The following is a 24,691-nucleotide window of genomic DNA, read 5'->3' as shown; positions in this document are numbered from 1 at the left end:
TGGGAATGGAAATCTACCTTTGACAATAGCATATATAGTTTCTCCACATCTGTGCAAGGCGGAAGTCATGTAAAGGACTTGATCAGGTCCCAGGCTCTCCTACTGAGTTATGCTGCTGCTAGCTCTTTTTTTTTTAACTTTACTATTGGTGTTTGTCTTCCTGTACGTATGTGTACCACACACTGTGAGCCTCCATTTGGTGCTAAGAGACCAAACCTGGGTCTTCTCCAAGAGCTGCAAGTGCTCTTAACCATGAAACCATCTTTCCAGCCACATACCAAATGGGAGGTTACAAGGGAATGTTTCTTCGTACTTTGCAGGTTTCATCTGTGTTGGCATACACCACCTGGTAGTTGACCTGTCTCTTCTACAAGGCTACTGTAATTGTGCCTGGAGCCCAAATCTAATCTCCGCACCCCAAAAAATCCTATATAGTATCTCTGAGGTTCCCCACTGCTTTATGAGGCATTTTTGTAGATATCCAGAATGGCCTTGAGCTCAAGATCGTTTTGCCTCAGCTTCCAGTGTACTAGGATTTTAGACTTGCACTACTACCTAGCTATCAGGAACTTTATACTGGGGTTTGGCTAGATGATGAAAATGGAGTGGGGCTTTCCCCCTAGTCTCACTGACTAACAAGAGTCTTTGGAAAATGGTGTTAATGACAGAAAGGTGATTACACTTACACACACACACCAACTGAGGGGAGTTCACATGGGTGTCTGGTACAGTCAGTGGCTGCTGCTTTTAAGACAGGGCCTCAAGTGTGTGTGTAGCCCTGGCTGTTCTGAAACTCACAGAAAATCTTCCATTTGGGATTAAAAGGCATGTAATTTGAGAGAAATTATCTTTTACGACAGACAAGCTTAAAATGAAAATAGAACAAAGCTGCTAGTTTTTTGTGGGTTTTTGTTTGGTTTTTTTGAGAGACGGTTTCTCTGTGTAGCCCCAGCCTCTCTTTGTAGACCAGGCTGTCCTTGAACTCACAGTGATCTGCCAGCCTCCCGAGTGCTGGGATTAAAGGTGTGTGCCACCACGCCTGGCTAAAACTGCTAATTTAACTCTCTGTTTTAACCTAAATTTGTGAAACTCCATACCAGCAGCACCAATTCAGAGACAACAGTTGTTTCCAGAAATGATTTGATACTGACAAAATATGCATCACTGACTCATAGAAGTATATGGAAATAAGGGAGCTTTATTGGTTACAATAGTGCTGCAGAGCTGCAGAGAGCATTACAGCCACAGGAAACATGCAGACAGGCAGCTTCACCTGTACACATGCACCCAAGGAGCCCTGAGCCACTGCCTGCGGCTGTGCCCTGCTTTCCATAGGCAGGTTCTGGCCTCTCTGGTCCCGTGCTTGGAGCAGGAATGTAGAAGCTGCTGCACCTAGACTCCAAGGGGCAGAGGTGAAGCCAGAGCCACCTGCCTGGGCAAGTAGTGTGGACCAACAGAGCTGAGGCCCCAGCAAAGGACCGACCATGCGTAAGTTTACTTAAGGGCTATCTATCTTCCTAGCCCTCTCAATCTTTAAAATACAAAAAAATAGACTTTATTCTCTTAAAAATACATTCCATTCAATACATGTTCTGAGCTGTGAAGCAGCAGGAAAATAGGACCTCTTTCCTAAGACCTTGGTTGAGGTGGTTGAGGAGAACCCTGTTCCCCACTCAGGGTGTAAAAGGTAATCCCTAAAAAGCAGCTCTTACAAAGCAGTCTTTGTCAGAGAAGAAACCAAAGCCAACAGAGGCAGCCAGGGGCCTGCCTCTGCCTCCCTGTTCCTTTACTGACCCATTAAATCTAAACTAACACTGCCCAGGACAAGAAGTCCACTATTAATCTAGGCACCGGCCCCTGCCACATGAGAGGAATGACTGGTGTGCAAAGCTTGCCTGCCTGTGGCCTTGGCCCCACACAAATAGCCTTTAAATCATACTATGAACTGTTTCACTGCCGCACAAACACAGCTGGACTGGTACAGCTTTTCTTACCTGCTACCCTGCAGCCCTTTCCGATTGTTTCAGTACCAGAGTGGCTGTTAACAGTGGCTGGTGGAAGACACCAGCTCCTGGCATTTAGCCAGCTCTTCATCCTCCAGCCAAGCAGTTCTAGGACCAGCTCTACTCAGAACTCTCACAGACAAATACCTGCTGGTTCAATTTAGCCATCTACCCAGACTGTAGAAGAGAAGCACTTGTCACAAAAAGTGGGTCTATTGGTGGGGACTAAGGGACTATTTGGCTTGATTAGACAACGGTTTGACCACCACTCTCCCTTCTATTTGGAGGTTCCTCCAGCATCTGGCTTAAGCCCAAGGATTATGTCTTGGTATTTTTAGAAGTAATGTGCCTTCCAACCTCGGAATCAGAGCCAGCCTAGCCATCCATATGTCATTTGCTTAGTATAAACGTCTGCAATGCTGAAGACATTGAAAAATAAAATCTACTTTATAGCGGTTCTACAAAGTGTGCAGATTAAAGAAACAAAATATCCTGAAACAATTGTTACAATCAAATGCTATTGCACTCAGATTTTTCAAAATGGCAGCCCACAGCTGTCCCTTTTCCACAGAACATTTCTGATAGCAGCAGGTGTTGGTGCTGCTAAAACTGTGGAAAGATCCAGACTTTGGCACCAGGAGCTACAGCACCAGAATCCAGGGCTCAACACCCAAAGACAAAAATTATTGGCAAAATCTTTTGAAGCAGGGCTTGGTGCCCCCTCACCCCCACCTCCAGTTTCTGTCAGCAGAGAAGAGCCAGAGACTTTACTTCCTATACTCTTCAGTGGACCCCCCAGAGGTCTGTTTCCTGTGAACTCTCAGGGCTGCCAACTGGTACGCGCGGGGGGGGGGGGGGGGGGCGCCACTACAAGTGAGATGTTGCAGCCTTGAATGAATTTCTGGCCAGTGACCCCAAAGCAGCAGCAAGAACAGATCTTGAAAAACACTTAATCCTAGTTGTACATCAAGTTGGGATATGGAGGCAAGACACATGGCAATGCCCTCAGGTTAGAAAAACTCCATTGAAACAGAAGTGCTAGCTAGTTGTTCCTGTCCCTGGGTTGGGGGTGGGGGGGAGACAAACATACAAAACATGGTAGATCTCCCCAAACCCTGGCAGGATGGTTGAGTCTGATGCAGACAAGAGCAGATGAGTGCCAGTGTGTGTGCTGAGTAAGGGTGGAGGGAGACTACTCAGTCCTCCTGAGGATGTCCTGAGTCTTCCTGTCACCAGGAAATTCTCAAGAGAGGCACAGGAACAGGAATTAAACAGACCTGTATTACAGAAAGCACCTAGCTTGAAAGCCAGGAAAACCTGAGACCACCCACTCCAATCCCTTCACCTCAGACTGAAAACAGGTCTTACAGACTTCTCAGAGCTCATCCCCATGACAAAAACATGAGAAAAGGAAAAATGAGAAGACAACTAAAGGCAGAAAGATATTTCCCAGACTCCTATGGACACACCACCTTCTAAAAGCAAGAGTCAGCTCAATCCAATTGGTGAAACAAGTATAGAACACCAAAGTTAAGGCCTTAGAGGTCATCCATTCCATAGAACTCATTTGAGCTGGGAAACAGCAGTGGCAGAACACCTGCCTACCACACCAGGTCCTAGCATGCATCTGCATGTGACACATGTATGCACACAACAAACAAATCAACATTTCATTTTAAAGACAGGAAACCGAGGTTCCAAGAAGACTGACTTGCCAAAGGTCACAGAGCAAGGGTTGACAAAGCCAGGAGGGATGGGGAAAAGTGGCTTTCCAGACTCCAGACTCCTAGGTCTAGTGATAAGGCAATGACATCTACTTCACAAAGGTAGCCATGGAGGATCCCTTTGAACTGAAAGAATGCTTCAGAAAATTCAGCAACAAGCAAACAGTTCTTAACCTCCCCATGTGGTTGGTATAAGGAAATAAAAGTTTATTTATCTGCCTTCCTAAAAGGCTTAATGCACTTTGAACTGCATAAATCTGAGGCCCTCAACAGGCAGGTATTGGCTTTCCTCCGAAGAAATCACTGAAATAATGGTCTGCTCGTAGATACCAAGGGCTTGCTTTTATGGGGCTGGTGCATCAGCAGTCAGCATGGTAAAGTGCGAAGCCTCCTCCACAGGGGATGGAGGAGGAAAGGGAGGGAACAGTCAGTCCATGCCTTTCATGGAGCTATTGCTTGTGGAGTGACTAAAGGAATTACTTTGTTCTTGTTTGCTTTTCCATTTGCTGGGCACTTCCTAGAAGGCAGAGTATGCTAGGTCAGCCAGCTCAGTCTAGGGATTTTCCCAAGATGAGAGCGATGAAGTCAGCTGAAGTTCCCAGCCCCCAGAAAGAGCAAAGGTGATGATGCCAGCTGCAGTGTTGGTGCCCAGGAAAGCAGGTGCCCAAGTTCCATTTCTGATGCTTTTGGAAGGTGAGCTGGAGTAGGAGGATGGTGTCCTTCCATTGGGTATCATGCTCTGCCCCCAAGAAACTGGTTAGCTAAGTCAGGTCAGGGGAGCTTCAACGTAAGGGTGGTCCCATAAATACTCAGGGGCAGCAGCACTGACTCTTTTTGTTTCCAAATTCTCAAGAACTCAAAAGAGGAAGGAATGTAAGCCTCTTAGATGGAAATGATGGCTGATAACTCTTAATGTGCTCTTGGCAGGGGGTAGGGGTCCCCTCAGGGCAAACAGAGCAAACTGGATATGGTGAGGAGACAAATTGGCATCAACTACAGAGCAAAGGGGGCTGAAACCGCTCACCAAGGAGCAGAATTGAAAACTTTTGGCTACCTTTATATGGTGCTGGGTTTTCTGTAACTTCCCATTTGGGGGTCAGAGAGTGGTCCATGCTACCTTGGGGATAGAGATAGGAGAGGACTACTCATGCATCAGGGAAGGCTGGGCCTGAGTGACTGGTTTGTAGTCTGATCCTATCTGGACAACTGACAAAATTTACCTGAGCCACATCCTGGCTCTCTACAGTGTCCCAGCCGAGACTTTTGTGTCTAGCTGGGTTAACTGGCCTTGGGTCCTTTGCAGGCCATGAATGGGGAGGAGCTGAGAAGCAGGAGGAGAGAAGAAACAGCAGACTTCACCTAGCTGGCTCAGTCTTCCTCAGCATAAGGCCTGGCTGGCTGTAGTCGCTCCTCAGTCCAGACTCGCTCGGGTGCTGGCAGCCCCTGCTTCCCAGTCAGTTCAGAATGCTCCAGGGCGTTGTGCACTCGCCTGCTGATAACAAATGTGCCATCTTCCCCTTCCTCCTGTGCCAATGAGTAACAAGTAAAAAGTGAGCTGCAAAAACAGTACAGGGAGGAATGAGACACCCTCACCTGCCACCCTGGGATTTTCTCCCACCTGGCATAGACACTACACTACCACATTACACAGTAAGTGCAGAGATATTTTTTGAGGGTGGGATGTGGAGCAGAGTTGGTATAAAACTCCTGGAATAAAGAACTGAGGAGACCAACAGGCTCATAACTGAGCAGAAGCCTGTTTATAGGCCAGAGCTTAGAACTGAAATATGGGAGCAGGACCACCAGGTGACATGTGTGAAAGCCTGCATGGCAGGAGTATGCTGAAGAGAAAGTTAGGCAGCTCTTTATTTCTTATATAGGATCTATGAAAAAGCCACATGCCTTCCCTCATATCATTCTGTCCCATGGCTTGTCCATGCCCTGGAAATTCAGATAGCCAAATCTTCAGGACCCCAGCTATCCATCTTTCTCCCCATCCTTGGAATTTTGCCAACAGTCTTTGTCAAAGAAGGAGTATGAGCAGAGAAGGCAGGTGACTGGGGTAGAGTGGCACTGGATCACAGAGGAATCTTAGGATCCAATCTGAGCTCATCTCGATGACCTTCAATAAGGCCTTTTGTCTGACCTTAATCTTTACTATTCACATGTGAAAAGTGAGGCTAGCGCTGTTCACAGGGCTGTTTTTAAGGGACACTGGGTATAAAGCCGAAGAGTTAAGCCCCCAAAAGATTAACAGGCTTGTCCAGTTAAACCAGTCACCTGCCAAACAAACCAAACTAGTGTGGGCTGGAGAGATGGCTCAGTGAGCTTCTAGAAGATCTGGGTTTGATTCCTAGCACCCACATGGCAGCTCACAACCACCTAAAACTCCAGTCCCAGGGGATCTAATAACTAACTCTCCTGGCCTCAGTTGCTACTAGGCATACACACTTGGCACACAGACATACATGTAAACAAAATGGGACAAAAGAAAGTGACACTTAGGTGTAAATCTTATAAAGTAGGCCCAAGTCGGCCCTCACTCTCCCCTATCTGTTAGCTGTCCACAGAGACCTCCTGATCAACTGAGGAATCAGGGCAGGGAAAAACCTGTTCACTGCCTGCCATCCTACAGGCACCCAAGAGCTTCCTGCTTTGGAAATCTCAAGCAAACCAGGAAACAAATGCCATTTTCTGTTTGCCTCCCCTTCCATGTGAGAGCAAAATAGAGAAGACAAACTAGATGAGGGGTTCTGGAGGTCATGTTGCTTTCTGCCAATCCTACCCAAGATTCAGTATTTCCCAGCCTTGTGGGGTCCCTACATTCTGGGCAGAACAAATCAAGGCTCAGGGAAATAGAAGAAGGAAAGTGAGACTCACCATGTTTGCTGAGTGGTTCCAGGAGACAGCAGTGATGGTATCTCCTATCCGATTCCTCCGGGTGAGTACCTCTGATGCAGTGAGGCTACTTTGGGTCCTTCTTGAGGAGAGCTCAGGAGCATCCCCTGAATTTCCTACCTTTCGTGTACCCTGTTCAGAAGGGTGGGACCTGGGCTGTTCAAGTTCTAAGAAGTCTGTGGAAGACCTCTGTGTGTAGGCATTGGTAGTTTCCATGTTTCTACCTATTCGACTTGGGGGGTCTTCTGAACATTTCAAGTCTCGTTTACTCTTCCAGGCATTCCGCACAGTGACGTGTCTGGTATCTGAAGAGCCCACCTCTGAAGAGGCACTGTGACTTTTCCACCTGATTGTCTCCGCTGGCGGGGCAAGACTATTCTTCTCCACAGAATCTGATGGCTTGATTAGAATGCTGCTCCTAGAGACCACTGTCTCTGGTCTACTCTTTGGAGACCCATCTCCCATTCTTTCAGCTTCTGTGAGCTGTAAGGTGATGTCATGTTTATGGATAGAGAGCTCAAGAGGGGAATTGACATGGTTGCTAACCGGTGTGAGCTCTGGGGGCCCCACCTGGATGTTGCTGGTGGATGTATGCCTCTCTCTTGAGGCCTCCCCTGGGATGGCTCTAGGGCCACTGTTGTCAGAGGGGTAGATGGTGATACTGCTTGTCACTTTGCTTGTCACCGGTTTAGAAGTAGATCTCTGCTTCTCCAATACAACCTCAGTTCCAGACCCACCCATGATTTTTTTCACATCCTTATCAATGATAACGGGTTTTATAATTGCTCTAGACCGCAGGGCCTCTCTGGGGCTAAAGGGCCTTTGGCTTTTCACCCCAGCACCATTGGCATCTGGGAATTCTACAGCATTGGAGGAAGCTTTCACAGATTCATTTTCAATTGTAGCATTTTTATCATTTTCAAATAGGGCAGTTCTAGGTCCCCCTCGGGACTTAACCTTTTCTCTGGAGTTTGGCTGGAGTTTGGGCTCTGGCTCTGGAGTGATAGTTGTGTTCACCAACTTGGCAGTAACAAGAGATTCTATGTCCAGGTCATCATCTGAGTCTGGCTTCTCTCTGCCACTGGATTTGATGACTCGGCACCTCAGGGCTTCATGCTGACTGCTGTCTTCCATCACAACAGCTACAGACTGATCAATTCCTTCTTTATTTGGTGATGAAAAGCCCTGAAGAATATTTTCTTGGCTTCTTGAGCTGTAAGGATATTTTGATAAAATAGGAGCTTTAGAATTTGAAAAATTGGCATCAGCTTCTAGGCCATTAGCAGCCTTTTTGCCCTTAGAAAGCCCCTCGGAGGAGGCTCTTCGAGATGATGATAAAGCCCCAGTGGCTTTAGAACACCCAGAATCTGCAGGCTGAGTTACTTGACTTCCATTGCCAGGAATCTGTCCTCTCTTGCCATAGTGTGCCTCAGAGGACATATCAGAAGTCTTACCGCCTTTCCCCATTGTGTCATTGGAAACAGAACCATGGGTGGAGTCACTATATGTTCGAGTTGTCTTCTCTACTTTTCCCTTAAGTCCACTCTCAGTGCCCGGCTTGGGAGTTCCCTTCCAAACTTTAGTGTGCTCCTGGGCAGCAGGAGGGTACCGGCTAAGTACGGATGGCTGCTCCCTACCCCTTTTCCCTTCACTCTGAGAGGACCCAGGTGCAAATCGGTCTTCAGTTCTCTTTGTCTCCTGAGTCCCACTGTCTGCACCTACCCCCAGGTTGGATGCTTTTGCTGCCCTTCTGTTTGTGAAAATGGGAGAAGCTTGCTTGTTGCTTAGAGAATAGTTTTCATTATTGAGAGCAAACTCCCTGTTCCGTAACCTTTCCCGCTTATGTTGAGGAGACAGTTCCCGGGATGTGTGCTTGGACAGAGATGCCTCAACCCCATGGCCTTTTAGTTTAGTCCTCTCCTGCCTGCCTCTGCCCAATAGGAAAGCATCTTCCACTTCTATGTCCCCATTTCCTAACTCTTTCTGTTTCCTGACTTGCAGCTTTACCTCTTCTAGCTGGCTAGCTAAGGTTCTGTTTTTGTTCAGTTCAGTTAGGTAATTATCCTGAAGGTCATTGTTTTTAGCCCTCATTTTCTTAAGCTCCTCTTCCAAAGATTCAAAATGTTTGATTTGTGTCTTAAGTTTCTCAATCTCTTGGTTAAGGTCTTTCACTTTGTTGTCCTCTTGATTACGGTTCTTTTCATTTTCTGATTTGTCTCTGGTTTCATTCCCAACCTGCTTTAGGTAATCCAGGCTGCCCTTCCTTCTTGATTCTTTGGATGGCAGTGTAGAGGATATGCCGTCCTCAATCCGCAAGTCATTCCTTTCCAGAAAAGTGGAAGCATTCCTCACATGATCTCGGTTCATTTTCTTGTTCTCCTCCAGTCTTTGAGTAAGCTCTTTTATTAATTTCTCATTTTCTTTCTCCTTTTCATTCAAGTATTTTCTCTCATTTACAAAGCTCAGAGTTAATGACTTTAGCTTTTCTAATTCTGACACTAAACTCTGCTCAGTTTTATCCAAGCGGTCTTCTGAAGACTCTAGTTCTTTCACTTTGACTCTGAGCATTTCCAACTCAGAAGAGATTTTCTTGGTGAGATTTCTCTCTTCATTCAGGCTCAAACAAAGCTGGGAACATTCATTCTTGCTCCTGCTCAAGGCCTCCTCCAGCTTCTCTAAATCAGCCATTCGCTTCTGTAGCCGCTCAATCTCAGATTTTAGCTCTCGAGTAAGGTTTTCCTCCTCTTCAAGTTTCTCCTTCATCATATGACACAGGTCCTCTGCTCTCTTGATTTCCTCATCTTTACCTTCAATCTTCAGTACCCGCTGGCGTAGCACCTCAATCTCAGGCAGCATGCTGGAGTTGCTGCCCTCTGCCTGGATCACCTTGTCCTGGAGGTCCAGGAGCTCATCCTCAGCTTTCTGGAGGTTTTTTGTGGCTTCCTCCAACTCATCAAGGCGGCGGCTCAGGCTCTGTAACTTAAACCGCAGGTGACGACTGGAGGCAGCATCCTTGTAGCTAGCAAATTCTGCCATGTCTACAGCCAGCCAAGGTGAGCTGCTAGAGGCATCCAACCGCACCGGAGAAACTGGTTACCTTTCTCTTGGCATCCACAACCTTCTTTGGCAACTGAAGACCATTATCAGTCTACAGAATGAAAGCGGAAAGCATGTCAGCAAATAAAAGCCTGCATGTTAGCTTGACTATAAGAACGCCAACCTGAAGTCCTTACACAGAAGACATAGCAGTTACTCAAAATTGTAATGGATCAACTTGAGTAAACCTGTAAAACAAACCTCTGTTCTTTGTGGCTGGCAATGAACTAAGCACAGCATTGGCAGAGAAGTGCAGGAAACCCCAATTCTCATGGCAGAGTACAAGGACTTCTACCATGCACGCAATCTCTACCCTTTCTGTCGTCGTTTTAAAATACAGCCTGCCTTTCTTCCTTAGCAGTAAAATGAGCACAGTCCTCTCTCCCGCTTCTATTTAAAAAATTCTGCCCCAAACAGAATAAAGTTAAATCTACTCCCAGACACAAGTTATACAGAAACACACACAATTTATAAAAGTAACAGTTTAAAAAGTTGTCTCAATCCATTTGGTTGTTCTAGCAAAAGATCTGACACTGGATCATTTAAAAAGACAAGATGAGGTTCTGAAAGCTGGAAAATGCACACAAAGGCCACCAGCAGGTTCTTCTATAACAGGTATGGGCCTTAAATTTTTGTACTTAAATGGTGGTAGGGACAAAAAAAAAGTGGCAGGCCTAATCACCTCTTAAAAACCCCACCTTTTAATTATATTGGGGAGGGTTAAGTTTTGTGGGACACAAAAACATTCAAATCATAGCAACAATCTTTAAAGAAACAACTGAACTGAGTGCCAAGTAGAAGACAAAAGACATGGCAATGTTTAAGTAAACTGTCAAACTAGTTTATACCCCCTAAAGTACCAAACATAATGGGTTAACCTAATGAACTCGAGTACTTTCATGAACTGGGCACAGGCTTGTGCACAGCATGTGCTAACACCAGCAGAAGACAAATTCTTAAGTTCAAATTCAAGGCTATATATAACACAGTTGTGATGGCTGGTGTTAACTGTCAGCTGGACAGAACCTAGAATCACCTGGGAGATGGGGGTGGTAGCTTGGGGTACGGGAGTTGATTGTGTTAACTGCTGCCTGGTGTGCATGGCCCCTTTCTTGGCAAGAATCCTATGCTAATAAATGGATAAATGGAGGTGAGCAGCAGTGTGCATTCATTGCTCTCTCTGTTCCTGACTGTGGATGTGACAGAGCCAGCTGCTTTACATGTCTGCCACCTTGATGGACTGTGCTCTTCAATTAAGCTGAAACAAACCCTTTCTCCCTTCACCTTAACAATTCTAAATGAAACCTTAAATTAGTCCATAAAGGAATCAAGTAAATCAGCAACTGGAAATATATAAGTATTTTGAAATGAAGAAAAATACAACTTAATAAAATTTGTAGGATAAACTCAGAACAGCACAAGAGGAGGTGGCAAGATTTTAAGAACCAGAGGAGTGGAGGTTTGCTGTGAGATACTGTGAGGGAGCCTAAACAAGACCTGAACAATGATACCATCAGATGACATCCCAACATAGTTGGAGGAAAGTTTCACAACCCCTAGATCAGTAGGTAGGGAGGAAGAGAGAGAGAGACAGAGACAGAGAGACAGAGAGAGAGAGAGAGACTAATAAAGAGGCCATGAATTTCAAGGAGTAAGGGGTAACACCCAAGTTAGAGAAGGAGAGTCAATAACAGAAATACAGTTATTATGAAATTCTCTAAAGAACTGTAGGATGAAGTGAGAGTGTGGCTTAGACATAGTTATGGCACTTAGTGCACACGGTAGATGAAGTAGCTGTAATAATAACCTCTAAGCTTCATTTAAGAAACAATCAAACAAAAAGGTAAAGTAAACCAGATATGATGGCTGTCCCAGCTGCCAGGGACTGCTTAAAACAAAGGTGGTCAACTGTGAGACCACTGTCTGCCAGGTACTTAAGTGATTAATCTGTTACTTCATTACAATTAAGAAGAAATAGTTTTTAAAAATCAGTGAAAATCAAATTGAAACAGGGAAACAAATGGGGAGTCGTTAATCAAAGACAAAGCTGTCAGGACTAGAGAGATGGCGCAGAGGTTAAGAGTTTTGTCTGCTCTTCCAGAGGTCCTGATTTCAATTCCTAGCAATCACCTGGGGCTCACAACCATTTATTATGAGATCTGGTGCCCTCTCTTCTGGTATGCAGGTGCACATGCAGATACAGCACTCATATACATAACAACAAATATTTAAAAATAGGCAAAGCTGTCTCTTTGAAAAGATAATGGGGCTGGAGAGATGGCTTAGCCAGTAATAACACCTGATGAGTTTTGGTTCCCACATACTTCAGCGACTCACAACTCCACTTCCAGGGGATCCAATGCCTTCATTTGGTTTTCATATGGTATTGCATGTACACACACACACACACACACACACACACACACACACACACACACACACACACACACACACACAGTAATACATCTTTTAAAGGATTTTTTTTAGGAGTCACCAAGTTTACTGGAAATATTTCAAAACAGAACAGATTCAAAAGGCTCCACATGTTTTAAAATCAAATATATCTTTTTACAATTGAAAAGATAATAAAATTAGGACTTTAAAGGGACTAAAAACATAAAATTACTAGTATCAAAAATGAAAGAGAAGCTGGGCATGATTGCACACGCCTTTAACCCCAGCACTGGGGAGGCAGAGGCAGGTGGATTTCTAAGTTCGAGGCCAGCCTGATCTACAAAGTCCAGGACAGCCAAGGCTACACAGAGACCCTGTCTCGGGTGGTGGTGGTGGTGGGGTTGGGAAAGACACTACAGATCTCAGAGACATTAAAAAGAGTAACTTATGAAAAAAAACTCTGTGGCCAAAATTTGGTAATCCAGATAAAATAGAGCAATTGCCTGAAACCCACAATTTATTCAAATAGTAGACAATGTCAAATAGGTATATAAGGGAACTGATCACCAATAACATTACAAAATAGGTATAAAAGCCCAAATGAATTTCCTGGTAAGTACTACATACATTTAGAGAAGTCTGCACCACTTTTCTAGAAGACAAAATCACAACAAATGCAAACTCTCATAAGACCGAAGACATCACAACTAAACAAATTTTACAGACCAGTATCTCACAAACACAGACACATCTAAGGGTCTTCAACAAAATACTAGCAATATGAACTCTAGCAATGTATAGGAAGAATTGTATGCTACAACCAGTTGAATTTATCCAAGAAATGCAAAGCTTCAGCTTTTAAAAACTGATATGTAATCACAGCAATAGGTTACAGAAGAAGACTGACATGGATCACATAGAGAAGCTCCAAGCCTCCCTGTGGTATGAGGAACAAGGTCTTCTCGCCATCTCTCTTCAACATTGTATTAGAAGCTTAGACAATACAATTAGACAAGAAAATAAGATATACTGGTTGTGGGGAAAGAAAAAACTTTGAGAAAGACATGCCTGTCTGTGTAGAAAATTCAAAAGAATGATCAAAGCCAGGCGCAGTGCCGTACACCTGTAATCCCAGAACTTGGGGAGGCAGAGGCAGAGGCAGAGGCAGAGGCAGGCATATCTCTGTGAGTTCAAGGCCAGCCTGGTCTACAAAGAGAAACTCTATCTTGAAAAGAAAAAAAAAAAGTCATTTTATTCTAAGGTGGTCAAACAATTGACAGATATATATATCAGCCACTTCCCAATGTACCAACACTGAGCAAGTGGAATTTGAAATTAAAGAACAGAATCATTTTTATTAGCACTATAAAAATAAAATAGGGAGCATGTCCATGCTCTGGTAGAAAGATTCAATGTACTCTGAATGTCAATTTTAAAGACTCAAACATGATCAAAATCGCCAACTACTACTGTGTGGATATTGCCAAACTGATAAAAGTTCTGGTGGAGTTAAATGACCAGAAGAACAAACACAATATTAAAAATTAACAAAATCAACATCTGATGACACCTAAAAAGTTATCAGTCAAGGCAGTATGTATGAGAAAGAACAGACAAAGGAACAAAAGGGCCTTGACAGAATAGTCTAGTGGTCTCTGAGAAAAGAACAAAGGCAATAAAACAGAGCAAAAATAGTCTTCTCTACAAATGGTGCTATAACTGGACCCATATGTACAGACTTAAGTATAAAACGCAAAACTATCAACTCCTAAAAAATCATAAAGGAGAAAAGATGACCTTTGAGAACAGTGGTAACCTCAGGTACTGTCCCAAAAGGACAATCCATGAAGGAAAGAATCAGTTGTAATCTAAGTTTGTTAAAGTGAAAGACATCAAGATAAGCCAAAGATCAAGAGAAAACTAAAATATATTTGATAATATCAGGAATGGTGGTGTACAGCTTTAATCCCAGCACACAAGAAGCAGAGGCAGATTCTCTGTGAGTTCAAGGCCATCCTGGTCTACAAAGTGAGTTCCAGAACAGCCAGAGCTACATATAGAGAGACTGTTTCAAAAAAAGCTTACCTCCATAAGAAAAACATGAGTCAAAGACTTGAACAGACACCTCAGCAAAGGAGGCATACAGATTGAAAATAAGCACATTGGAAAGATCATGTTGATTTAGAACTGAAAAAAAAATATACAATATACCAAAAGCTGGGCATGGTGGCTTCTGCTCATAAGCCAGCACTCGGGAGACTGAGTCAGAAGAACGGCACCTTGATCTTGTGAGGCCAGCCTGGGCTATAGAGCGAGACCCTAACACCACCACCACATACCTACTGGAATGTCTAAAATCATTGATAACATGGAGGATACAGAGCAACAAGATTTCTTAAGTCCATGCCAGTGGTAATGCAAAATGGTAACACCCCTTTTTTGAAGACAGTCTCTAGAAAATCTAAGCATACTCTTACCATCTGACCTAGCAGTCTAACTCCTCGTTTACCCAAATGATTGAAAACCCACATTCACATAAAAGCAGGCATGTAATTATCTACAGTAGCTACATTTATAACTGCCTAAACCTACAAGTAGGGAGCTATCCTCCAGTGAGCATAGAGACAAATGGCTACATCCAGACAGTAATATTATTCAGTTCTAAAATGAAATGAGGTATCAATTTTAAAAAGCTTATCTGGAAAAGGAAAAACTATGAGAACAGGAAGGGTGACTAGAGCACAGGGGATCCGGGGCAGTGAAACACTATCCACTTTAATTATGGATATATGTCATTCTACCTCTCTCTAAACCTATAAAACATACAAGATCAATAGTGAACCCTAGGCTGGACATGGTAGTACATACTTGAAGCAGAGGCAGGTGGATCGCTATGAATTTTGAGGCCAGCCTGGTATACTTAGTGTGTTGCAGGCCAGCCAGGGCTACACAGTGAGACTCTGTCTCAAACTTAAAAAGAGAAAAAAAGTGAACCTTAATATAGAGGCATTGGGTGACAGCAATTACTATGACCTAAAACATGATAAAAATCAATATAAATGCCATGTTTTTTTTTTTTTTAAACCAGTGAGGAGTGGGACCAGAAGCACTGTGATAATCCAGGCAAAGACCATTGTGGCTGATACTACAGGCACTGAGAAGTGGTCAGAATTCTGGCCATGTGAAAGGAGAACCCCATGCTTTTGTCCCTGGACTGTATATGATGTATAAGACAGGTGAGAAATTAGGGATGGCTCCAAGGCTGCTGAACTGAATTTGTAGGACAGTGCTACCTTAAGTTCAGTGCAGCTGAGAACAGATGGACCAGTAGGAAAAGGAAGATTAGTTTACAACATTATTTGTGAGGGACCTCTTGGTCATCAAAAGACAATAGAGGCCACAAATACAAAAGCATGGAGACAGTTTAGGGGAGAAGTGTTCTTACAATATAAAACTGTGAGTCAATAACAACAACAAAATATGGCTTATAAAAACAACAACATTGCACCAGACCAGAGTGGTGCATGCCTTTAATCCCAGCACTTGGGAGGCAGAGGCCAGCCTGGTCTACAAAGTAAGTCCAGGACAGTCAAGGCTACACAGAGAAACCCTGTCTCAAACAAACAAACAAACAAACAAAATCCAATGACACTGCTAAGATATTGAGCAAACACAGAGAAAACAAGAAACCAATGGTCTGAACCCCAATACTCATAGAGATAAGAATAGTAAAGGGAAGAAACCATCTGTGAGGCAAACCAGAAGAGTGCACAGCATGTAGTGTCATGGAAGCCTCCCTAAGTATAAGAAAAATGCAATGATCAGCTGTGAAGTAAAACTAACAAAGATGGAACTATCAAGACAACGATGTCACAAGTATCACCAGCACACTACCCCTGGGGCTGAGGAGATGGCTCAGTGGTACGGCATGTTGCCAGCATATGTAAAGCCTGGGGCTGCGTCTCCAGTACCACATGGGCAGGTGACAGGGATTCAGCACTAATTAACAGGAATAGTGTTGGAAACTGACAGAATCAGGATTTGAATCATTGAGAAACTTGGGGAAGTGACATGGTCGATGACAGCAACAATGAGGACACTGAATGATGTAGTCTTGTAAGATTAGATTCAGAGCTAGGACAAAGGAGGAAAGATACACAGTCTGGGCTGTATCCAAAGTTAAACTGACTCCCAACAATCCAACTGCAAGCAAGGCTTGAAATACCAAATGCCTTCTGGAGACCCTGGCCGTACTACGTGTCCAGAGCCACCAGATGGAGCCCAAGCACAGCTCACAGCTCACACCTCTGGGGTAAAACTGCTCCCACCAAAGCTGGCTCTCTCCTTCCCCTTCATCACTCTGCCCCCACCTCACGACACAGCTCTCTTCTCTCATCTAGGCTTTTTTAGACATTCTCCCATGGTTCCCTAGCCTACATTCTCCAAAACTGGAGAAAAAGAGGACTCTTGGCCGGGCGTGGTGCCACACATCTTTAATCTCAGCACTTGGGAGGCAGAGGCAGGCAGATCACTGTGAGTTCCAGGCCAGCCTGGTCTACAAAGCGAGTCCAGGATAGCAAAGGCTACACAGAGAGACCTTGTCTCAGAAAAACAAACAAACAAAAAACTCTTTCCTTTGGTCATTTGACAAGTGGCACAGCAAAAGCCTTACCTATCTATATACAAGGAGGGGGATTAAGGACTCAACTAATTCATATAGATAGAAAGGATAAAGGGCTACAGGATTTATCCTAGCATGCAGTTACTGGAAGACAAATGACACCATGTGTCTACAGAGTGCTTTAAAAGCAGTGTATTACATTTGACCATGTCCCCTGGAGGGGGAGACCTGGTGGCACTCAGAGGAAGAACAGCAGGTTGCCAAGAAGAGACTTGATATCCTATGAGCATATACAGAGGGAGGTAATCCCCCTCAGGAACAGTCATAGGGGAGGGGAATAAGGGGAAAATGGGAGGGAGGGAAGAATGGGAGGATACAAGGGATGGGATAAACATTGAGATGTAACAAGAATAAATTAATCCAGCACTCGGGAGGCAGAGGCAGGTGGATCGCTGTGAGTTTGAGGCCAGCCTGGTCTACAAAGTGAGTCCAGGATGGCCAAGGCTACACAGAGAAACCCTGTCTCGAAAAACCAAAAAAAAAAAAAAAAAAGAATAAATTAATAAAAAAAATTAAAAAAAAAAATAAAAGCAGTGTATTATTGTAAATATACTTTTAAAAAATCATCAAAGCCGGGCAGTGGTGGTGAACACCTTTAATCCCAGCACTCAGGAGGCAGAGGCAGGTGAATCACTGTTGAGTTTGAGGACAACCTGGTCTACAAGATGTGTCCAGGACAGGCAAGGCTACACAGAGAAACCCTGTCTGGCGGGGGGTGGGCGGAGATAAAGTTTAATAGTTAACATTGATTGTCAACCTGATACATTTTGGAATCCAAAAAATCTCCAGGCCGACCTGTGAGATATGTTAACTGAAGGGGGAAGACCCATACAAGAAGTGAGCGGCCCATTTCCCGGGGTTGGGTCTGTGGATTCAGTGTGAGCAGCCTTCTTTCTCATATTCTTGCTGCCTTGACTTCCCCATCATGATGGACCGAACAGATACAGGCAGAGCACTGTATCTGTAATAATAAATCTTTAAAAAAAAAAAAAAGCGAGTACTTACTTGGCACTAACTAACAAGCCACATTACATTCACTAACTACACTATCTGGAATGTTTTCAAGACTCTTTTTATTTTTAGGATAAAGTCCAAATTCCCCAATTTAACACAAGGAGCCTTGCATGCTCTCGCCCTGCCCGTGCACCTACCTCCTAGCCTTGCCTTCAGCCTGCATGCCAAGTTTCATCCCTGGCTGGCTGTGGTGGTAGGAGTACCCCTGGAGATGAAGCCCAGGGTCTTGGGCATGCCGGACAAGCGCTCTGTTACTGAGGCACAAGCCCCAATCCCAGCTTCTCACTCTGGCACTCTCCCGCCTGGCGGTAAGCTTGACTCCTTTTCATTTCCTCAGATCCTACTTCTGCACCTCCTTCCTGAAGCCCAGGCCAGGTGGAAGCCTGCACTGACTCCATTACCAAATTTTATCACACTGTATGAGGTTTTATTTACTTAGTCCATTTCTCCCTAGTTGCTTTCTTATTTGTATTCTGAATTCTCAGTACCCAGCAGGGAACCCAGCATACAATAAATGCTTTAAACTTGGTGATTTTGAGTGGCTGAATGAACTTCCTAATGATTCAATGGCTGGCCGGACACTAGCCAATAACAGAACACATTAAATAATGCCAAAGAACTATTCATGGATTACAACAGAGGAAATGGCTAGCAAGAGTGGATCCAGATGGAACAGAATATTGGGTCATGATTTTAAAAGATCATACACAAACCCTGTACCACTTGCTCAGTGTCTTAACCACCCTATTGTCCACCTTACAGCCTGCAGGTCTGTGCCATGGAAACAGGGCCAAACTGCTGACAACACTCCTTACAGGCTGCCCAAATATTACTGGGCCAAGTAAGAACACAAAGTATTTCTGGATCTTCTTCCACTCCTTAGAATAGGGTTTTAAAGCAAGGCAGTGGTAGTGTTTGCCTTTAATTCCAGCACTCAAGAATCAGAGGCAGAGCCGGGTAGATTTCTGTGAGTTCAAGGCTAGCCTGGTCTACAAAGTGAGTCCAGGACAGGCAAGGCTACAGCAAGAAACTCTGTCTGGAAAAACCGAAAAAGAAAAAAGAAAAAAAAAAAAAAAGAATCAGAGGCAGGCAGATCTTTGAGTTCAAAGCCAGCCTGGTTTAAAGAGTGAGTTCCAGAACAGCCAGGGCTACACAGAGAAACCCTGTCTTAAAAAACAGAAACAAAGAAAACAGAGAGTTTGGTTTGGTTTGGTTTTTTTGAGACAGGGTCTCTCTAAATAGCACTGGCTGTCCTGGAATTCATTATTGACCAGGCTGGCCTTGAACTCACAGAGATCCGCCTGCCTCCCAAGTACTAAGATTAAACACATGTGACACCACACTCCTTTTATTTATTTAATGTACATTTATTAATACACATTTCTTATCTGAAGAGAAGAGTTGGCGTGTTGTTTCCAAGGCTATCTACAAACATAAGGAGCAGAGTCCTGTCTTCCTAATATTTGCCTGTTCCCGGCAGAGAAATCATTATTTACTAAATATTTATGGAACATCTATGATATACCCAAGATTTTATGAAGTGCAAGAATGAAAAAATACGAGCTTCCTCTGTCTTTCAGAAATCAGCCAGGCATGGTGGCTCATGCCTTTAATCCCAGCACTTGGGAGGCAGAGGCAGGGGGATCACTGTGAGTTCGAGGCCAGCCTGGTCTACAAAGAGAGTCCAGGACAGCCAAGGCTACACAGAGAAACCCTGGCTTAAAAAAAAAAAGAAAGAAAAAAGAAAAGAAAAAGAAAGAAAGAAATCAGACAGATATAGCCCAAAGTAAAACAATGGTTAAAAAAAATAAGGTCTTCCCTAATTGGGCATGGTGGCACTCTCCTGTTATTGCAGCCCTTGGGAGGTTGGGGCAAGATGATCAAGGGTTCACAGTGAAGAAACAAAGGAAGGAAAGAGGGAAGAGAGGAAGCAAGGCAGCAGTAGGTCTTCCTTGACCATCTCACATGATAGCACCTACAGCTACCATCTCTATCTTCATACACTAATTTTCTTCTTTAGCACACTTGACCACCACACATATATCCCAGGAAGATCAGAAATAGCAATGAACTGTGCCTGAGGATGGCGTCTGGGAGGGATGCTAACCCTTAGAAAATCATAGAAAAGTAAAGGGAAGGATGGATAGTCCCACTTGTTTGTATTTCATTTAGACAGAGTACCCTATAGTCTAAGTGGTCCTTGAACTTACTACATGGTAAGCTCATACTAGCCTCAAATTTACAATGCCTCAGTGTTCCATGTGCTGGGGTCACAGGCATGTCCCACTCAGCCAGTCCCATCTTTTAAAGCCAATGTCTCCCACATCAATATCTACCTAAGTTCCAATTAATATTAGAAACCTCTTAAACCTCTTAAAAAACAAAAACAAAACAAACAAAACCCCCCAAAATAACAGGGCCTTGTATATCTATCTCATAGTGGCCTTGAGCTCAGTATATAACTAAGGATGACCTAGAACGTCTTACCCCCTACATCTACTTCCCGGGTGTCTGGTTTATGTAGTACTAGGGCCTGATCCTGGGCAACGTAACACTCTGACAACTAAACTACATCCTCAGCCCCTTACACCTACTTTTACGTGGCCCTATCTAGCATTTTAGAAACTAGCTCTTCTTCCTGTCCTGGCAGATCAGGAAGGTCTGAAATAGAACATAATAAATCCTGCCTTGCCTCTTCTCTCAACATAGTTGCCATGATTCATTTCCTGTTCCCAATAGTCATTTAAAACAGGGTCAGCAAACTTCTTTGCAGTTTGATATATAACTTATACGGACTTAGGTTGGAAGTTAAGTATTTTAGGTTTTGTGAAACCAAAAGTGTCTGTCCCAAGAACTCTACTTCGTAATGTGAAACAGTCATATGCCAGGCATATAAGCAAATAAGCAAACATAGCCATGTTTTAATTAAACTTTATTTATAAAATCAAGCACAGGCCTGCCAGAGCTTGGCATCTCCTGGTCCACAGGAAAAACCAAGACACTGTTTTTATTGTTCCGATTTTACTAAATGTGCTGCTGAAGTGAGCAGAGCACTGCTTTTAAACAGTCTCCTCTAGATCACTTCTAACAGTCTTCAAGACTTAGGCCTTCTAACAAGCATATCTTTTTTGTTTGGTTGGGGTTTTCTGTTTGTTTTATTTCTGAGACAGGGTTTCTCTGTGTAGCCTTGGCTGTCCTGGACTCACTTTGAGACCAGGCTGGCCTCGGATTCAGAGATCCCGCCTGCCTCTGCCTCCTGAGTGCTGGGATTAAAGGTGTGCACCACCACTGCCTAGTTCCTAACAAGCACATCTTAGCATCACTTCCTGGGTATATCTATTTCGTTATTGGTTTCAGCGATTCCCCTTCCCCAGAATCATAAATTCATGTACTTTAGACTCAGAAACCTCAAGGCTAGTACCTATGCATTCAGATGCAGAAGTTGTCAGGCAAGCACCATCCCAATTCCTGTCCAAGCACTTCTAATGACAAGAATGACACACACTTTCTCACCAGACGACTCATCCCATCTGTGGAAAGCTCTAAGGGAATTCACTACTTTTCAGCCTCAAACTTTTAACCACATTGCGTGTAAACTCAGTAACTGTCTGACTCTTCCAGCAGAATATAAGGTCCACAAGTTAAAGAACATGTCTGTATGCCACCAACTACCTCATGACAAGTTCTCCTTTGTCCTTTTTCTTTTTCATGAGTGGGGCAACATGAGAGTGTTACTGAATTTTTTTCTCCGTATCCAGTCATTTCCCTGACCACTGCCCACTTTCCAAAAACTTCTTTCCCAGACCTTTATCCACATCATACCAGCAGTGACCAAGACCACTAAGGTCCCTAGCTGCTCCCTGTTCACATCTCACTCCTCTCCACCCTAGCTCACCGGCACTCTCCATAGCCTTCATGAGAACCACCAATAAAGACTGGTTCACAAAACCCAAAAAGAGCAAAAGGAATTGGCTGTTAGTCCAAGTTTCTTTAATCTGTTTGTTTTGGTGTGCTTCTTAACGGTAAGCCAGTCACCATCTCAGCCCAGAATTAACTTTGTCTCAGAAGGGGAATGTGATATGACGAAAAGGACCTAGTTTGAAAACTTAACTATCGTTTTCTGCCTGTGTAAACTTGGAGATGTTTAATCTCTAAACTCATTTTGCAATGATAAAAGCACTAACCTCAGAGTTGGAAGAGGTATGAAGGAAGAAAATGTATGACAAACAGGCCCGACGCATAGTAAACACTAGTGACAAGTTAGACCTGCTCCTTAAAGTTTTTGGCTTCATGAGTGGACTACAACCCTATTGGGTTGAGACTTAGAAAAGAAAACATGAAAAGTGCTTAGCCTAGCTTAGCCTCATGTATGATTCACAACAAGGCATCAATAGTCTTTTCTCCCTTCACTTGCCAGGATAGAAAATTGTAAACGCTTCAGAAACTACCCAATTCTTCAGGTCTACCAGGAATAATTGTGCAAGACACTTACCATTTAGGTAATGGGAGCTTTTTGTGGGGACTTCTGGTTGCCCTTCCCACTGTCTCCTATCCTGGGCACAGTCACTGCCTTTTATTGGTAGTTGCCTGTCGACCTACACAGAATATAAAAGAGAAGAAGAAATGGGTAATCACGAATCACACCAAGGCTGAGCTGACCCAAATACCTTGACATATAATCCAGCATCAGAAAAGAGGCAAGGAAGAACTATATACACCCTAGCTGTAAAGGAAGCTACCTATGTCTCTGAAGGGGAACTAGACCCCATGCCACTTCCCCTCCTACCACATTATGTGATTCCTAGGCCATATTGTCTTTACTTAAACTAATAAACCTGTATTTTTCAATATTCTAAATATTCATGACATCTTGCATCTGGGAAGCACCTCAGAAATCAGCTAGGCACGTGAGAAAGGAAACTGAGCTTGGAAAAGGTAAGTCATACAATGAGTTAGGGGTAAAGCTGGAATGATGCTAAAAATAAGATATTTTAGAAAACAAGTAGAAAGCCTATTACATCCTGAGCATTATGTTTTATATAAAATAACAACATGATAATGTTGCTTATAGATAATCTAAATCTTAAGTCAAGTGACTTGTCCAAAATCCTATAGCTTAGTCAGTAAATACAGTCAAGACTTAAACTTATTTTACTGAAAAAAGCTACTTCACAACACTAACTCTCATTTTATTGCCTTTGACTCAGTCCTTAAAGAGGCCCTTAAAACACCCAATACCAATTAGTGCTAAAAGTAGAGTTTCTACAATCCTCTCTCTAGTTTTAAAAGGCATGGCTTCCTAAAAGAAAGCTGAAAAAGCAATTAATCTGAAATGTACTGCTAAAATTAGGGGAAAGTTATGCGAAGTAGAGGATTTGGGTGAAATCTTCCTGTCTACCCCATCTTAAAGAATGAGGGTAGAGCCAGGCGGTGGTGGCACACACCTCTAATCCCAGCACTTGGGAGGCAGAGGCAGGTGGATTGCTGTGAGTTCGAGGCCAGCCTGGTCTACAAAGTGAGTCTAGGACAGCGAAGGCTACACAGAGAAACCCTGTCGGGGGAGGGGGGGGGGAAGGTGGCTTATATGTCAGTGCTAATCAAAAACTTTTGTCATCGTCTCACATTCAAACATCTCCTTCCTTGAGCCATGACTCACCATCCCTGAAGACCACCTTCTGGCCTTCTTCCAAGGCTGTTGGTCCCTTTAAACTGAACTCTACAACCCTAAAATTTACCCATACCACAGAACTAACTGCCTCTATTCTCTTAGAGAGCTAACACAGAATTAGAAAAAGAGATAATAGTTGTGTTGTTTGTTTAGTGGCTTAACAGCAAAAGGAATACTTGAAGCTGTAAGTCAATAACCTGAAGAGTGAGCAGGCAGGAGGCGCAGCGCAGTTGGTGGGACCCTTGCCTAGCATGAATGAAGCCCGGGGCTTGATCCTCAGCAGAATCTGGCTGGGTCCACAGAGGCCAGAAGAGGGCATCAGATGGCCTGGGACTGGAGTTACAGATGGTTCTGAGTCACTATGTGGATGTCTGAAATCAAACAAAGGTCCTGAGCTATCTCTCCAACCTAAAAAGAATTTATTTTTTAAAAGGATCCATCAAAGGAAAACATCCCAAGGACAGCTTGCAAGTGGGGCCGCTCCTTCTACCATGTGGGTTCTAGGGATGGAGCTCAGCTCATGAGGCCTGATGAAATGGGTCTTTACCCACTGAACCCTCTCACTGGCCCAAGATGACTGTAGTAAATACCATCAATCAGCAGGGCTACAGCTTCTTCAGAGCTTTCTGGTGACCCTGCCAGTGATATAAATGGTAAGTGCAGACTGTCTTCAAAGCAGAGATGAAAGAACAAGTCTTTGCATTGTGGACAGTTCACCAACTGCCTCATTTTCCTGAGGAGCAAGGAAGTTCCAGAGAGGAAAGACTTGCCCCAGGTTACAAAGCATGTTAACATGAACATAGATGTCTTTTGTTTCCATAGTTCTTCTATAATAAATAAAAGTACTATTCGAGAATTCAGCTTCCACATGACTCTCTCAAATATTACACCCAAATGTAAACTGAATAAAAAAACAAAAAAACAAAAACCATCTGAAGTGAACAGAAACTGGCAGATTTAGGAAAATTCAAGAAGGGACTGCGGTGGGTTCTGGTTGATGGTATCCAGCTGTAGTTCTAATTAAAAAGCAAATTTAGGCTTCTATAGGAACCAGAAGAGGCTGGACCAGCCAAAGATAATGGATAATAGGAAAAACAAGAGCCAGAAAAGGAGAGAGACCCATCTGAGTGTGCAAACTTGGCCCTAAACTGGCCAGCAACCCTTAGGTATGCAATGTTTCAGAAGGCAGAATCCAAAGACCTCATTAAAGACA

At 43.7% G+C, this 24,691-nt stretch overlaps 1 protein-coding gene across 1 annotated transcript; it reads right to left on the bottom strand.

Moving 5' to 3' along the window:
* Positions 1 to 3,763: 3,763 nt before the first annotated feature.
* Luzp1 (leucine zipper protein 1) lies at positions 3,764 to 22,408 on the bottom strand. The gene is made up of 3 exons (XM_051172150.1): positions 22,303 to 22,408; positions 6,608 to 9,773; positions 3,764 to 5,251 (listed from the first exon to the last, which is right to left on the bottom strand). Exons 2-3 carry the CDS (start codon positions 9,659 to 9,661, stop codon positions 5,096 to 5,098), a joined length of 3,210 nt encoding a protein of 1,069 aa, XP_051028107.1. The 5' UTR covers positions 9,662 to 9,773; positions 22,303 to 22,408; the 3' UTR covers positions 3,764 to 5,095.
* Positions 22,409 to 24,691: the final 2,283 nt, after the last annotated feature.

The sequence above is a fragment of the Acomys russatus genome, chromosome 29 (assembly GCF_903995435.1).
Source record: "Acomys russatus chromosome 29, mAcoRus1.1, whole genome shotgun sequence".
Lineage (NCBI taxonomy): Eukaryota > Metazoa > Chordata > Mammalia > Rodentia > Muridae > Acomys > Acomys russatus.
This window is presented reverse-complemented; position numbering and strand designations above follow the sequence as displayed.

Bases quoted from the DNA above. Each gene is read 5' to 3' on its own strand.
- Luzp1 (XM_051172150.1), bottom strand. From the start codon at position 9,661: ATGGCAGAATTTGCTAGCTACAAGGATGCTGCCTCCAGTCGTCACCTG. The intron at 5,252-6,607 runs GTGAGTCTCACT...TCATTGGCACAG, and splicing joins GGAACCACTCAGCAAACATG to GAGGAAGGGGAAGATGGCAC.